The 17,555-nt window shown below is 39.7% G+C and overlaps 1 protein-coding gene across 6 annotated transcripts in view; it reads right to left on the reverse strand.

Moving 5' to 3' along the window:
- Nucleotides 1-17,555, reverse strand: part of dpp6 (dipeptidyl peptidase like 6) — a 557,184-nt gene that overhangs the window by 188,391 nt on the left and 351,238 nt on the right. For all 6 annotated transcript variants that reach the window (XM_062984637.1, XM_062984639.1, XM_062984636.1 and 3 more), the window contains exon 2: nucleotides 568-682. In XM_062984637.1, coding sequence (XP_062840707.1) covers nucleotides 568-682 — 115 coding nt within the window. The remainder of the gene's footprint in view (nucleotides 1-567; nucleotides 683-17,555) is intronic.

Here is a 17,555-nt window from a genome sequence, read left to right on the forward strand (position 1 = left end):
CAATTTTATCTTGTAAATCACCTAGAGCATCGTGGATGGAGTGCGATTAATAAGTAATTAAATGATGATGATGATGATGATGATGATGATGATGATGATGATGTACATGGAGCCCTTGGTGGTGCAATGGGTTAAACCCTTGTGCAAGCAGGACTACTGGCCAAAAATCGGCAGATTGAATCTGGGAAGCGGGGTGAGCTCCAGTTTGTTAGCTCTAGTTTCCAATGCAAGAACATGAGAAAAGCTTCCCACAAGTAAAACATCTGGGTATCCCCGGGCAACATCCTTGCAGACAGCCAATGCTCTCACACCAGAAATGACTTGCAGTTTCTCAAGTTGCTCCTGACACAAAAAATGCATGTAAATGTTCATCCATATTTTTTAAAAAACAAGTATTCCTGCCCTCAAGACAGTGCAAAAACAACAGAAGAATTTTTTTCTCCACCTGACTGATCTAGCAGTCAAGTTCACTTCAATCAGTCATCTGTCTTTTTTACAATGAATCCCCATAGTACATGCTGGAATTACAATAGCAGCATCAGCCACAGCTAAAGGTTATACAAATACCTGGTGTCAGCAAGATAACGGAGGTGACAATCAAGGAGCAAATAACCAGAATAACAAGTAACGCAATTGCGATTCCTTTCCAGTTCCTTTGCGGAGGGTTGCTTCCCACCAGTTCCTGAAAAACAGCAAAAAGAAAAGGGATATTTAGCAAAGGCAAGGGACAGGAGCCAAACCTAAGGAACAATTAGCACAAGGAGAGCTATAGTTTAAATAGCATGGCTGCAATAGCTTTCTAAGTTGCAGATGAAGATAGAACAGGATCGATGATTTCACTCAAAACTGCTTAACAATAGCCACCTTTTGAAATGATAGTTCCTGAAATATAGGAGACCTTGGATTGCCTGGAACAAGCTTTTCTTCAAGAAAAATTCCTTTCTGGCACAAAAAAAATCAAATTCCCAGGCTTAGGGACGCTTCATCTGCAACTCTTAAGTGCATGTCTTTTGCACCTGGCTCTGGTTGGTGGATCTTGCAGTTCTAATGCAAAAATGAAATAGGTTTAACCCAAAGACAGCTCACCTCGACCCTATGTGATTAGGAGAGCAAAACAGCATGGAACTGCTGCCTGAGGAATTTAGCGATGGTGATAAATTTTTAAGGCACAGGATGTAGATGGCTCTTCTTGCCATTGGCAACTTTGATATCAGAGAGGAACTAAGCCAAAGTGCTTAAGGAAGTTGGAAGACTAAAAATCTCAGCACCTTCCAGCTAGCATGACCAAAGGAGGGATGGCCCACAGACATGAAGGAAAAGAAATGAAAGCCTAAAGGAAAGGGAAAGTAGGACAAAAGAAAAAAGGCTTCTCAAGTTGTTTCAGACTGTGAATTGAGCTGAAATCCCACCCAGTAATTCCCAGAGAGACCAGGTTATTTCAGAATATAGCATCCAAGTCTAACAGCTATGTTTCTATAAATGCTTACAGAGGAAATATCTATTTCTGGAGAGCCTTTAAACACTAAACATATCAAGCAATATCCTCTTACATTTATTGAAGGAGCTGGAGATATGTGTAACAAACCTCCGACTTATCAAGAAACCTTTACAATATCCCAGAGACAACCCCTTACTGTGCTTTTTGTGGGAAAATTGTGTCTTTACTGTGAAACATTAATTTATAATTTTATAAATCACAGGCATACAAATCTATACACTGGGTGCACCTTTTCTACGACTGAAGGATGTTTTTTGTCACTCAACCTCCCTTTTGTGCTGCACAGTAGCTCAGATTATCTACTGTTCAATGAAGCATCCAGGTTTTGACTAGGTATCCACGAATAACATTTCAAAAGAAATGTGAAATATGCAAGAACTCTCAACTCATGGCTCTCTTGTGGAGAGAAACACTCAACTAAGCTTGCTGTCCTATGAATCCTTTGTGTGTTTCGAAAGCTTGGAGATGCAGGTAGGAGAGAAGTCAATTTTCAGGAATTCTAAAGAAATTGTTCTGAATGCTTAGCTGTGAGTTTCAGCAACAACAGGGTGCCAACCACAGGTGGGCTAATTTATGTTCTGGGATATAAAGAATGATTGCATATCAAGATGAGACTTATTTGTTTGTTTATTTTTGTATCTTGGAGTTGTTGCATCCCTACAAATTTTGCATAAAAACCTGTATCTTTTTGTGAGAAAAGGGTTTCCCACCCCAGCTTTCTAAGTAAATAATGGTTTCATGCATATTACATGTAAAATTTCTCAAGACTTCTCAAATGCAAAAACTTCTTCAAAACACACAAAGGCTCAACCAGCAAGTGAAAGACTTTTGGAATTCTTAGTTCTTTCATCATGTGTGAATGATCACATTTTTATTTGAGATTTTCAAATAAAATAAAAAAGAACATACAAAGGGAAAGCAAGAAAAGGATACCACAAAAAGTAGGAAAGGTAGTTACATTTAACACCTGACTTTCCTAACTGTGATTATAGATAAATGTATGAAATAACTTCTCTTATTGTTCCATTTTACCAAACCCACCCATTATCAAAACCTACTGTTAACATATTATTACCTCTTTTTCTGCAAAAAAAAGCCAAGTAAATGTTCCCTGTCTTTGAAAAAATATTGTCAATGGTTTTCTCTGATCCTTATTGTGAATTTGTCCATTTCGGCAACCAAGAGGAAGGAAGGGAATTAATCAAAGATGGATTTTCATGGCAAAGGTAGTGAGATTATATGGTACACTAGGCTGGTGCTCTCTTTAGGAAGACTGAGCCGGTTGCCTCAGGTGACAGTGTCTGAGACTTGCAATGAATGCTTGGAGGGTCAGAGAAATGCATGTCATTCAGCCCACCCCATGCTTTGCATGTGGAGAGAAACACTCTCCTAACTCAAGTGCTGGAGTAAAATTCAATGACCACATTAAAAGGTAAAGGTTTTCCCCTGACATTAAGTCAAGTTGTGTCTGACTCTGGGGGTTGGTGCTCATCTCCATTTCTAAGCCAAAGAGCTGGCATTGTCCATAGACATCTCCAAGGTCATGCAGCTAGCATGACTGCACGGAGTGCCGTTACTTTCCTGCCGAAGCGTTACCTATTGATCTACTCATATTTGTATGTTTTCGAACTGCTTGGTTGGCAGAAGCTGGGGCTAACAGCAGGAGCTCCCCTCCCCTCCCTGGATTTGAACCACTGACCTTTTGGTCAGCAAGTTCAGCAGCTCAGCAGTTTAACCCACTGTGCCGCCGGGAGCTTCAATGACCCCATAGAACACACAAAATAGGCATAGACACTGTCTATTTTGTCCTGTGTTTTAGACAAGCAAATTTCTTAAAGCTCACTTGGATAGGATTATAAAGCTCAGTCAAGCAAATACATGGCATCATAGTGTCAGTGTAAAACACACACACACACACAATGTACGCTACAGCAACACTATATTGGATTTGACATGTGTTCCATGTACGAAAACATTGTCCACTTCTGGCAATGTTGGATTTCCTGAGAGTACCTTTTCAGTTTTATGGAACACAATCTTGGAAGTTCTTACAAAGCAACTTGATGCTTGGTTACATAGAAAACTCATTACATTGTTGGACCCATTCTAGCATAATGGTTGTCCTCATTATCTATGTGGTGGAAAACAAGTGACACTGCATAGGTGGTTATGAGTCTCAGCACAGCTAATGCTACTTAAGAAAAGTAGTCCAATAAGAAGAGCCACATATGCTGCATCCCTGATACATTCTTGGGAACTTGGAGACATTACCCTTTTTAGATTACAATTGTAAACTATATTTTAGGGTCTTGCTTCTAGTTTCTTCTTCTTCTGATAACCTCCTTTATTGTATATCCAACAGATACTGGCTATAGAATTCTAGCAGTTCCAAAAGGAATGTTTCTAAGGACTGATTTGCACCATTCTGTTTAAACCCTTTGCACTTCAATTTTAGATAGACACCTATCCTATTGCATTGGTTGGTTTGAGGGAAACAACAAATATTTTTTTTCACCAGTTTAAAAATAAGAGGAAGAATGAGACAGGAAATCTGGGAAATAAAGATGGAAACACTAAGCCTCCAAAACAACAAAACCAAGAGGGGTCCATAACATGCTTTTATACAAGCACTTTTCGAACATTAAGGTCAACACATCTTTGGAAACTGAAATAAATGTATCATTTTCCTATACATGAGAGGTAGAGTAGAAATGCTTTCTTCATGTCTCAGCAAAGGATATAGAGATTTAGTGATTTCTCCAATGTCAGGATACTGTTAGCAGGACGGCCAGGAAAACAATCCAAGACACGTTATCTCATTTCACAGCCAATGCTTCCTTTCACATCAAAAACACAGTAGGATGAGAAAAGGAAGGGCAGAAAGACTGGAGGATTAGTATGAGACAATGCTACCAAGAGGCCAAAACCTGCCCCAACTGTTCAAATTAAAACGAAATCCAAACCCCACTCTTGTCTTGTTCTTGAAACTTTCAGAAGCACCAGGGTGACAGAAACCATCAGACACAGTTCTTATTAGCCCGGAACAAAAACAACATCTATTAATAGTTCTACCCTCAACTCACTTTCTCTCAAGTTGTCTCAGTAGCACTCACAGAATCATAAAATCTTAAATCTTGATAGTCCAATTGTTAGAGATATACAATTACAGCAATCTTGAAAGATATCTATCCAACCTCTTATAAAAGACTTCTAAAGATGGAGAATCCATCAGCTTTTCAAGCAGTCTACAGTGTGATAATTTCAAATTCTGGTCATCATTGTTGTTGCTGTGTATTTTCAAGTCATTTCCAATTTGTGGTGATCTCAAGCAAACCTATTCCAGGGTTTTCATGGAAAGGTATGTTCAGAGGGATGTTGCCATTACTTTCCTCTGGGAATGAGAGAATAGGACTTGCCCATGCCCACCAGCTGGGGTTCAAACCCTGTTCTTCCAGCACTCTAATCACTACACCAAGCCATCGTTTTCTTTCAATCTGCCACTGTTGAAAAGTCTTCCTTTCTCATCCCTCCTACATTATTGCTCCAACACTATTAGTCCAATGCTGGGGAGAAGAATGATAAAGATTCTTACATCAGCACTAGACTTTTAGGGTTTTTCTGGGCTCTAACAATAGACAACCTACCTTGAAACTCCAATGCTGGAAAAAGGTGAGCAGTATGATGGGGACAGTGTGAATGACATTCTGGACCAGTAGTTCCCAACCTTTTTTTGATCAGGGACCACTTTGACCAGATACCACTTTGACTAGGGACCTCTTGAACAGGGACCACTTTCCAACATTAGTACCAAAATGGTTGTGAATCAGTTTTTGGTCAACTTTAGATTTGGTTTGGTTATTTGGGGTGCTGATTCAGAAAATTGCATTGGATAGATCACATCAACTTCAGTTTCTGATACAAAACAAATGACTTCCAGTAGTCGCCATCTGCTCGCCAACAGAAAACCATATTTAATCATCTAGACCTGATGTGGTCTATTCAATGCAATGGTCAACTCTACAGAAAGGAGCAGCGTCCCGTTGGGTGAGAAAGGCGGGGTAAAAATGTTGTAAATAAATAAATAAATAAATAAAATTAATAAAATAAAATAAAGAGGAAGGAGATTCACGGACTGGATTTTTATTCTCAGCCAACTGCTGGGCCGTGGCCCACAGGTTGGGAACCACTGTTCTGGACTGAGCATGGGAAAATATATATAGCAGCCCCAAAACTAGTCCATATTGTCCCTTCTCCAGTACTGCAGAAGGAAATAGTAAAATAAACAAGTAATAGTTTTCTGCCTCTTCTCTATCACATGGCAGGGCTTTGGAAATGTCAGTGGGTTCCCATGCGATGGCATTATGGCTATAAGCTCATTATTAAAAATAAGAAGCCTAGCCAGATGTTCATGCCTTTCCCCCTAAAGCAGAAAACAGCAGCATAAATTAACCCAATCTTGTTTTTAAAATGTGCAGTTGCATTAACATTCCAGCATGCCATGCTGCTATCCATAAGTAAGACTTAGAGAATCCAGATCTATACTCAGTAGCATATTTGTTAAACCAAGTCTAGGGGGAAAGATTATAATACAGTCCTGCTAAGAAATATTTTGTTGAGCTGTTTTCAACAGAAGAGTTCAAATTATTTTCCCATCTACGCTTTGTGAATGCTGAAAAGATACACTATAAAGTCCTTCTTTATGTTCCATGGGCCATTTGCCATGGCTGGAGAAGGTAACAACAAATTATAAAACCAACAGTGCATATATTTCGAGCATGGGAAGCTGGCGTCTAATCACTTCTCTTATTCCTGTAGAAAGATATTAGAAGGCCAGTAGAGATGCTTAAAATAATTTCCATGACTGCAGAATCCTTTGCAAGATTTATGCTTTCCATCTCGATTTCATGATTACCACTGATTAATTCACTAAATCATGCCCTCGTTCGCCTCTGTCTTCTGCAGACCGTTTGCCCCTCCTTCCTTAGAAGTCTTTGCTCCAGGTTAAACAAGTCCAGCCATAAATCGTGGTGCTCCATGAAACATTCAGGAAGGCCTGTGCCATTGGGATGGAATTGCCCTAAAATAAATGAGAGGGAAATCTTTCTTTCTCAGTGCCCTTCCCCAACTTTCAACCCTCTCAGGGTTCACAGAGTTTTGAACATTTCTGATCAGTGATACTTCACATGAATACGTAAGATTTATTTATTTACAGTATTTATATTCCGCCCTTCTCACCCCGAAGGGGACTCAGGGCGGATTGCAATGAACACATATATGGCAAACATTCAATGCCAACAGACAAACAACATACATTAGACAGACTCAGAGGCATTTTAAACATTTTTCCAGCTTCACGATTCCGGCCACAGGGGGAGCTGCTGCTTCACCGTCCAGTAGTGGCTGTACTTCCTCATTCCTTTCCTCGTGTTTTGCTGGCAGTTTTATGGTGTTGTAAATTAGCCTCCCGCATAAAGCGTCCCTAAATTTCCCTAATTGACAGGTGCAACTGTCTTTTGGGGCTGCATAGGTCAACAGCAAGCCAGGGCTATTAATGGTCGGAGGCTTAACCCGACCTGGGCTTCAAACTCATGACCTCTCGGTCAGTAGTGATTTATAGCAGCTGGTTACTAGCCAGCTGCGCCACAGCCCGGCCCAACAAATAAGCCAAACAGACCTCCTAACTGTCTTAATTTGCTATGATCTCCATTATTTGTCATCCCTGTTTTTTTCAGATGCCCTTTCTCTCCTTCTTCCGCTTCCTTCCTTCCTTTTGAGCTCACCTCATTTGCTAAAACTGAGTTCAAAATGAAATGTAGGCTGTCTTCAATTAACTCATTGCAGGGAGAAGCTAAGAAAGCCTTTGCTGAATTTTCCTTGGCTGTAGACTCAGGCAAGGGCAAACTTGGGTCCTCCAAGTGTTTTGGACATCAACTCTCACTATTCCTAACAGCCTCAGGCCCTTTCCTTTTCCCCCTCAGCTGCTTAAGCGGCTGAGGGGGAAAAGGAAAGGGCCTGAGGCTGTTAGGAATAGTGGGAGTTGATGTCCAAAACACTTGGAGGAACCAAGTTTGCCCATGCCTGCTGTAGACTCAAGCAAAAGCCAACTACTGTACCTTCTCTTGGTTTGCACTGCTGTTATGAGGTTCGAACAAGATTCTGGTGGAGATACCTCTCTGATGACGGGTGGGGAGAAATGATAAAGCAGCAGAAAAAAATTATAAGAGCAGAAGATCAGTATACAATTACCATGTAAATAACCACCCAGAGAACAGCAGGCAATAAGAGCAGCAAATGGGCCAGCATTGCCTACTGGAAGCTAATGCTGATCACTGTAGCCCTAGGCTAGTTCTGTTTCTCCTCCTAATCCTCTTTCCTTCCTTCTTCATTATAGCCAGGAGGTGGCTGGCTGGGAAAGTATACACAGATACGAATGCATTTATTTATTTATTTGTATGTATGTATGTTTAAAATAAAGAGCCCCGGTAGCGAAGTGTGTTAAAGCACTGAGCTGCTGAACTTGCAGACCGAAAGGTCCCAGGTTCAAATCCCGGGACCGGAGTGAGCGCCCGTTGTTGCTCCAGCTTCTGCCAACCTAGCAGTTAGAAAACATGCCAATGTGAGTAGATCAATAAGTACCGCTCCGGCGGGAAGGTAACGGTGCTCCATGCCGGCCACATGACCTTGGAGGTGTCTACGGACAACGCCGGCTCTTAGAAATGGAGATGAGCACCAACCCCCAGAGTCAGACATGACTGGACTTAACGTCAGGGGAAACCTTTTCCTTTACCTTTACTATGTTTAAAATATGGTATCTTTTTGATAACAAAATGGTGTTTAGTCTCAAATAAAATTCATTTTGCACCAGGGCATCAGACACAATCGGCATTTTATTGTTGTAGTCATGACAGTGCTCTCATCTCTGTGGGTTTAAAATGCAAAATTCAAAAAGCCCAGATTATTTTTTAAAAATATGGGTTTAAAGCGTTTTTTTCTCCCCTTGCTGTAATGCATAGGTTAAAAGCAATTCTTCCTACTCCAGCAAATCACCATGTTGTGGAGCTGATCTGGAGGTTCATGAAATCTAGGCGAATGGAGTGTGAGATATTGTTGTCAGTTCTACCAGATTAATCAGGATTCATGTAAGTGTTCCCTCACTACTTCACAATTCACTTTTTGCAGATTTGCTGTTTCGCGGATTTTCAATAAACTCCAAAAAACTACTATAAATCATAAAAAATTACAATTTACAGCCTAAAGAAGGGAGGAAAGAGAAGCCAAAGGGAGAGAAAAGGAGCCCAAGCAGAAACAGGAGGAGGAGGAGGCAATTTATCAACACACAATTGGTTGATAAAGTCTTAAAATAGTGTATAAACTACTAAAATAATGTATAAACATTAAAATAAATATAGTGTCCCTACTTCACGGATTTTGACTTATTGCGGGTGGTCCTGGAACCTAAACCTCGCGATAAGTAAGAGAACACTGTACATCTCCGAAAGCAAATTATCTGTTGTCTATGAACCAACCAAGCTAAGAACAGCCACAAGAAAGGTAACAAATTGGCTTGATTCATAAATTGTATTTGTGGTCTCCAGACAAAAATGATATCTAAGTCCCTAGTGGTTGTAGAATAGGCTTCTGTGGCAAAATTGTCCCCTATGTCCCCCAAAGAGCATCTGGATGGCATTTGGAGCAAATGTGCACACGAGGGTATAGTAGTGAACAATGTGGTCCCAGAACTCACATCCCTCCTCTTCTAGTCAACAGGTAGCCAACATTATGGAAGATGGAAATATCAATATCTATTAGTCATGGAGATTGAACAAAGATTTCTGTTAACATGCCATGCCATTTTCTTTGCTTTGGGAACAAGCAAGGCCTATTGTCCTCTTGTTCTGATGTGGGATTGTGGTCCGCCATTCTGAGAAACGTGACAGATTAGACAGACCTTTGGCTGACCCAATGGGCTCAGCTTATGTTCCTATGCTAATAGCTTTCTTTGAGAGCTCCACTCCCCCGATCTTATCACCCTAGAGAAGCTTTTGATAGGTAGGGAAAATCACTGCCTTTCACTGACTCAGTCCAATTATATAAAACCAAAAGGACAGAAACAGCTCAGTCCTACAATGTTCAATTCCAAATTCTAAAGAATCCACTTTGCTTTTTAATAGTGATGAGCCTGTGTGGTTATTAAAGTGGGGTGGGATGAGACCGGGTACACAAATCTCCCACTCTTAACAAATGTATGTGTCAGTGAGGCACACATAATCAGTCAGAGAAACTTTCAGATAATAGAAGTCCTTTGCTTTTTTTTTGGTAATGACAAAGAATTAAAGCAAAGCCTGCACGTCATTTGCAAATTAATCAAAACTCCTGTAAATCCCGTTGCACATACTTCCTGCTTTCTTTTGATTTGTTTTGTCCTGCTTATATAAAAAGCTTCATGCTGGCCCTGAATGTAGCATGCACAGACAATCATTATTAAAGCTTGGGAATGCCATTTAGTTTTTTTTTTTTAAAAAAAACCACTCGGATTTGCCCTGAATATTTCCTTGTAGATGAATATATAATCCACCTGCTCAGCAATACCTTCCCCTTTCCTTTACACCTTCTAACATAAACCCTGATGCTTGAGTTTAATTTTCTAGTAGCTATCACAAGGCTCCAAGATGGCACAGCTTCCCGAATGAACCAGTGAGTCTGGAAATCTTTCATTACAGAAGGCTATCAACAAAATCATTACTGGCATGTTTATCTCCAGTCTGCCAAAAATCTGCCACCTCAGTTGCCATTGTTTACGTTTCTCACTGACCTCAGGGAAATGCTCTCTAATCATAGTTTAAATTTGCCTTTTAAACTATCATACAAGTAAATCAGAGAGGGAACGTGCAGCTATCAATCATTAATCTAATATACACATATATATGTATCTCTTAATAGGGGGCTAAACAACCTAATGGCATCAGTTTCCATTTAATCTTGAAGCTAAGTGGTGCCAGCCCTGGTTTCTATTTGGATTGAAGACCACCATCAGGTGCTGTAGAAAGGAACTGTCAAAGCCACCTCAAATGTACTCTAGTTGACTAGAACTCTAGTTCTTAATGACACATCCCTGTCTTAAATCTATACATGTTTCCTTTATTCTATTTCTAAACACATTATTTTCACATCTCTCTTTTCCAGGCAAAAATGCAAGGTAGTCATAAGTAATGGAGCAGCAGAGCCAGGTAGCATTGATGGCTCTGCAGTATGAAAAAGAGCTTGCATAACTGGCACCTATTCCAATTTTGTAAGTTTCAGAACTGCTTGTCAACATCAAGGTAGGAACGTTCAGCTATGAGAGAAGAAAGTCAATGCTATTTTTGTTTTTAACTGGCAACAAATATTCTGCACTTGGCAGGTAGATGCTGGATGCTGAAGAGGCCTGTCAATGCTACAGCGCATTTGCCCAGATCAAGCAAGGAAGAGTCATACTTGGAAAAGTAGAAAAACATCCAAGAGTCTAGTGGCACCTTAAAATCTGACAAGATGTGCTTGGCATAGACTTTCCTGGACTCCAGCCCACTTCATCAGATGTGGAATAGTTTTCTGCATGTAAAATAGCTTGTGGTGCAGGTGACCAATGACTGTTTGCTCCAGAGGTACTAGTGAATGGCTTTAATGCCTGCGGTGGATTTATCTCTGTATCTTGTTAATTTATTTAATATCCTTTAAACGTTTTCCTGCATGAAACAGTTTACTGTATACTATCTTGAGATACAGTGTGGATACATCTTTTAAACAAACAAATACATACATACATATAAATATACACACACACACACACATACATCCTTTTGTCATCATTAGGTCTGGTGGTAGGGCACTCACGTTTTGCAACTCTGCACATTCAAATTTTTTCTGACTTACAATGACCCTAAGGCAATCCTATAATTGGGTCTTCTTGGCAAGATTTCCCTAGAGGCAGCCTGCCATTGGCTTCCTCTGAAGCTGACAGAGGGTGACTTGCCCAAGGTCACCTCCAATGGGGTTTCCATGGCCAAATAGGGAACCAAATACTAGTTTCCTAGAGTTTTAGCCCAACACTCAATCTACTATGCCCTCTTTGCCCATCCAGGACTTCTGTAGATTGCTAAAACCTTCTATATTGACCTCAAGTCAAAAGCGTAGGTACAGCATGGAAATAATGGTGTAGAATACATTTCTATTGAATTTGATCTCTGTCCATGCTTATCCAGAACCATTAGGAAGAGTGAGGCCAAGCTGGCTTGTTCCTTTTCTATTTAATCTCTTTGTTCAGCTCTATGTAGCCGTATGCATACTTTAAAACCACATAAGCATAACAGACACTGAACCTCCATCGCACCTCCCTATTCTTCCTTGTAATATCCAACTTTATAAAAACCTCCATTGCACCTCCCTATTATTCCTTGTAATATCCAACTTTATAAACTGCTTGAAAGACCATAATTTGTTCTATAAATGATTTGGCAGTAAAGGGAGCAGGAAAAACTCAATTACATTTCCCATATTGGCTTATGTGTACATTAAGATTTGGCTTGAGATGTTTTCCTGGGCTAGGGCAGATGATGAAAAGAATAGTATTTTCTTTTTGGTACGTCTCTGGCTTCAGAATTTGGTCAACCACCTCCAAGTCCATCCCATCTTTTGCTGGCATGTCTCCTTCCTCATGCAACAATGGGTTTTGCATATCATTCAGAAGATTAAAGCGTGTGTGTATGTGTTGTTTCAAGTCATCTATTGACTTTGCCAGACACTATGAATTTCATTGGATTTTCGTAGCCAAGGAATACTCAGATATGGTTTTGCCAGTTCTTCCTTTGAAATATCGCCTGTAGGACCTGGCTTACATTGGCAGTCTTCTATCCAAGTACTACCAGGACTGACTCTACTTAGCTTCCATGATCAGATGAAGCTGATGCCTTTAGGACATTGATTCTCAACCTTCCTAATGCCGCGACCCCTTAATACAGTTCCTGTATTATTTTCGTTGCTACTTCATAACTGTCATTTTGCCTCTGTTCTGAATTGTAATGTAAATATCTGATATGTAGGATGTATTTTCATTCACTGGACGAAATTTGGCACAAATACCCTATATGACCAAATTTGAATACTGGTGGTGGGGTGGGGATTGATTTTGTCATTTGGCAGTTGTAGTTAACTTACAATCAAAGAGCATTCTGAACTCCACCAACAATGGAATTGAACCAAACTGAGCATACAAAACTCCCATGACCAACAGAAAATACCGGAAGGGTTTGGTGGGCACCGAATTTGAGTTTTAGAGTTGCTAGTCACCTACACCCAGAGAGCACTGTGGACTCAAACAATGATGGATCTGGACCAAACTTGGCACAAATACTCAATATGCCCAAATGTGGACACTGATGGAGTTGGGGGAAAATAGACCTTGACATTTGGGAGTTGTAGTTGCTGGGATTTATAGTTCACCTACAAACAAAGTGCCCCTTGAACCTCACCAACAATAGAATTGGGCAAATTGGGCTTTTGGTGGGAGGATTCGCCATCTGTTTCCAAAAGGGAAGGGAAGTACAGGCAAAGAGATATTCAGCCTTCTCTGCCAAAAGGGTTCCTAAGACCCTCAGAAACATGTGTTTTCTGATGGTCTTTGGCAACCCCACTGACACCTCCTTACCACCTCCCCAGGGGTCCTGACCCCCAGGTTGAGAAATGCTATTTTAGGAGATAGATAGATAGATAGATAGATAGATAGAGCAAGTACACACTAAACTAGACTAAACTATATAAGATTGAGGAGAATTACAAGATAATTGGCTATAACAAATCTATTTTTTTAAAATGTATATCCTACTTTCCTCCTGAATAGAGCTCAAAGGGGTTGACACTATGTAGCAAAGGATGAAGAAAAGAATGGCAGACTTCCTAAGATATGAAGGGGGCTTCTGAACTCAAATCTGCCCCAAGATTCAGGGAAGAAAACATGAATTCAACCCATTCCATCCCACTTAGAACATACCTGCCTATGTCTTGAAAAATTGCACATTTCTTAAAAGATGAGTAACATCTTAAGGCACTGAAGGTCACAGTTTGCTGAGTCAGACCATGAATCATAGGCTTTATGAAGGAATGCATGAAAACCAGCAGGATTTTACTTTAGCAAATGATAACTTGATGATGATGAATGATCTTTCAAATATAAACACTCTGAGCCAAACAATGACAGGTAACAGGGTAGCTAAAAGAACATATTTCTTGAAACAGCCAAGATAATACACTGCTACAGGCTCTTGTGACAGTCACTGGCAGTAATGGCTTCAGAAAATGACAAAGAAATCCATGGAGCAAATATCTATCTGCAAGTAAATATTTTTCTCTACAGAATACCTCTTTCACATATTGGGATGTTAAGATATAAGAATTCTGCAAATTACCATAACTGTAAATCCTTGCATACAATGTTGAAACAGTTGAGAATTTGCATCCCTATCTTTGAGATGTGGGACTAAGGGACAACTCTGAAGCAATAATCTATTCTTGACTTCTTGGGGTGCATCTAAACTATAGAATTCAAGTAGTTAGACATGAGTTTAACTTCCATTGCTCAATGCTGTAGTATTATGGAAGTTGTAGTTTGGTGAAGCACCAGCTCTATTTTGCAGAGAAGACTAAAAGCATACACCTTATTATTCCATAGCATAGAGCCATGGCACATAAAGTAGAGTCAAAATGCATTGATTGTACAGTGACACACACAAACTCTTTCTCAAGTTCAGGACTTGCATAGTTTTTTCCTCCAAAATGAAATTTTCCCAGTAGGATTTTATCAAAGTTTTCTTAACAGAAGCTAAGATCAAAGCTGAAGTTAACTTTATAGCTGTTCCATAGAATGCATGATCCTATCTTGACTGAGAAGCAAGCCCACATACGATTTGCTGTCAAGATAGTGAATTATAGTTAAACCTTGCTATCCAGTGCTCTCCAATTAAGCAGCTATTCATCACAGATAATGTGAAAGAGATCTTTGACCTCATTAGACTTTACCATTCCCATGGCCATGTATTTATAGAATTCCCAGTTCTGGGATGAATTTAGCACTTGACAAACCAACATGACAACTTGTCAAGGCTCTGCGGTCAAATGGTTTCTGGGTATTTACAAGTCTATTCTTTGGGCTCCCTGTTAATTAGTTTTTTGTTTTGTTGTTGTTGCTGCTCATTTTCATTTCCAGAAAACAACTTTAGTGACAGCGTGAAGCAGAGAATAAATAATTTCTCTTGGGAGGGTATTATGTTAATTTTCTCTACAGCCAATAGCCAGGGACACAATAATGCACAATGACTTGCCTTTCCTCCCTTTCAGTGCTGGGGACCATTTTTGCTTTTCTGACTCTTTAAAAGAGTGATGATATTAGATGATAAATATCGCTAGTGCGTGGAGAATGAATGCAATGTATTTACAGCCCAAAGCTATCCATGTGATTCGAATGAAAGCACCAAGGTATACTTTTGGTTACAGAGACATCTGAATGTGTGCTCTCATAGGAGAGCCTTAGGAGCGCAGATATTTGGAGGAGAGTGCTGTAGTTTGATGAGGCACCAGCATGCTTTGTCAGAGAAACTTGAAGGCCTTGTAAAACTACAACTCCCATGATTCAATAGCAATGAACCACAGCAGTTAAAGTTGCATCAAACTGCATTCATTCTACAGTGTAGATGCACCCTATAAGTAGAAAAAGATGGCACACTTTATTTATTTACAGCATTTATATTCTGCCCTTCTCACCCCGAAGGGGACTCAGGGCAGATCACATTACACACATAGGCCAACATTCAATGCCTTTTAACATAGAACAAAGACAAACAAACATAGGCTCAGAGCGGGCCTCGAACTCATGACCTCCTGGTCGGAGTGATGCATTGCAGCTGGTTACAACTGGCTTGCTCTCCAGCCTGCACCACAGCCCGAGCTTTGACATCCAACATGGAGATCTCAGAAAAAAAGGACCGAGGGCCCTTCCACACAGTTGTATAACTCAGAATATCAAGGTGGATAATCCACAATATCTACTTTGAAAACGATTATCTGAGTCCACACTGCCATACAATCCAGTTCAGTGTGGATTTTATACAGCTGTGTGGAAGGAGCCTGAGTATGATAGTAAGGATTGGCTTTTTCCTATTACCCAAAAACTGTAAATGACTAAAGAGGCTAACTCTGTTCTGGTTTTCTCAAAAATCAATTAGAGATAATTGGCTCAGCTGCAAATTAGTCTTTCATTCTATGGGAGGGAATCTTCAAACATACTTTCACAAGAGGGAAAAAAAGAATTTAAGAGAAAACTAGGCAAAATTGTATTGCTCCCTGATGTCTTCAGACAGAGAAAACAATAGTGACAATGTGTATTTGATGTTCTTTGATAAGAAAAAGTCTATTGTAAATGAAGGATGGTGTTAAGTCTTAATTAGAAATCTCTTTCTTTTTCTTCACTTGATACTGGATTTGAAGGGAAGGATATAAATCTAAATAATAAAAGAGTATAAAAATAAAGAAATGAAGAAATAGACTCTCAGAGTCCCTTTTAAAAGATTGTAGGTGCATCTACATTGTAAAATCAGTGAGGTTTGACACCGCTGCCATGAATCAAGGCTATGGAATCATGTGGAATTGTAGTTTTACAAGGTCTTTATCATTACCTGCCAAAGATGATGTGCTTCACCACACTACAGCTCCCTTGATGCCATAGCATAGAGCCATGGCAATTAAAGTGGTGCTAAGCTGCATTACTTCTACAGTGTAGACCAGGCATGGGCAAACTTTGGCCCTCCAGGTGTTTTGGACTTCAACTCCCACCATTCCTAACAGCCGGTAGGCTGTTAGGAATTGTGGGAGTTGAAGTCCAAAACACCTGGAGGGCCAAAGTTTGCCCATGCTTGGTGTAGACGGACTAGAAGCATGAGATTGTAGCTGACTGGGATCTGCTTCCAAGATCAGGAACTTATTTCCATAGATAACAGAGGAAAAGTGTGTTCAAAAATATTGTACTACTAGTCTGATTTCATGCATTTGCAGTGCTATTGCTATTCCTGTAATAAATATTATATTTAGAATAGGTGGTGCACCTTCACTCATATGTTGTTTAATTTTTCATGGTGTGGGTGGATGGCATATTTATTGGTCCTTCACTTGTAAATGCCCTTCAATCTAATCTTGCACAATATTATTCCAAAATAAACACATTTATTTTCCGTGAACTAATATGATAGAAAGATTGCCTATCTCAGATTTGTCGTGGTTGGGAATATCGGCTTAGATAGTTATCAATTTTTAATTTATAGCCATATAGTCAGACGTTTATATTCATTTTTCTTATATATTCATTTAAGATCTTTGGTATTTATGCCTCACATAAATCTGATGGCAATGTAATTTAACACATATTTTATTTGTGTTGTTTTTATTAAGTTTCTGTATTATTAATGTTTTATTAATGGATCCTGCAGGGTTTTTTATTTGCTGCTTGCCACCCTGTGAATTATGACTTTGCCTTGTTTTAAGGCAAAGAACAACATCTTCAGGGGGACTATTTGTCCTCTAGTCCTAGCACAGTAAGGTCAAATGGATAACATTTTGGGAGAAACATGGCTATTACAATCAGAAAGTATTATCCTGTCTTTTGGAGTGTTATCTTCATGCTTCCAAGGTAGACAAAGTACATGCTATGTACTTGAATGAGGTTGTGAAGAAAGACTATTGATCACAATCTTTCAGCTGCATTGCTGTCTGCTTACCTGATTTAGGAGTAGCAAAATCAGACAGGCAGCATTTTAAAAAAAAAAAAACAGACCAGCTGTCTGAGCATATATTCCCTAAGTCATGATCTCGCTTCATCCTCATATCTTGGAGATTAAACGCTCCAAAAATCCATTTTTAGTCCTATGGACTAGGGTGGATTGATCAATGGTAACGTGGTAAATAAACATTTATGTACATTCCATTGATTTAATGGATCTACTCTAGTAGGTTAACAATAAGATTCAGGCAAATGTGTCTG

The sequence above is a fragment of the Anolis carolinensis genome, chromosome 6 (assembly GCF_035594765.1).
Source record: "Anolis carolinensis isolate JA03-04 chromosome 6, rAnoCar3.1.pri, whole genome shotgun sequence".
Taxonomy (NCBI): Eukaryota; Metazoa; Chordata; class Lepidosauria; order Squamata; family Dactyloidae; genus Anolis; species Anolis carolinensis.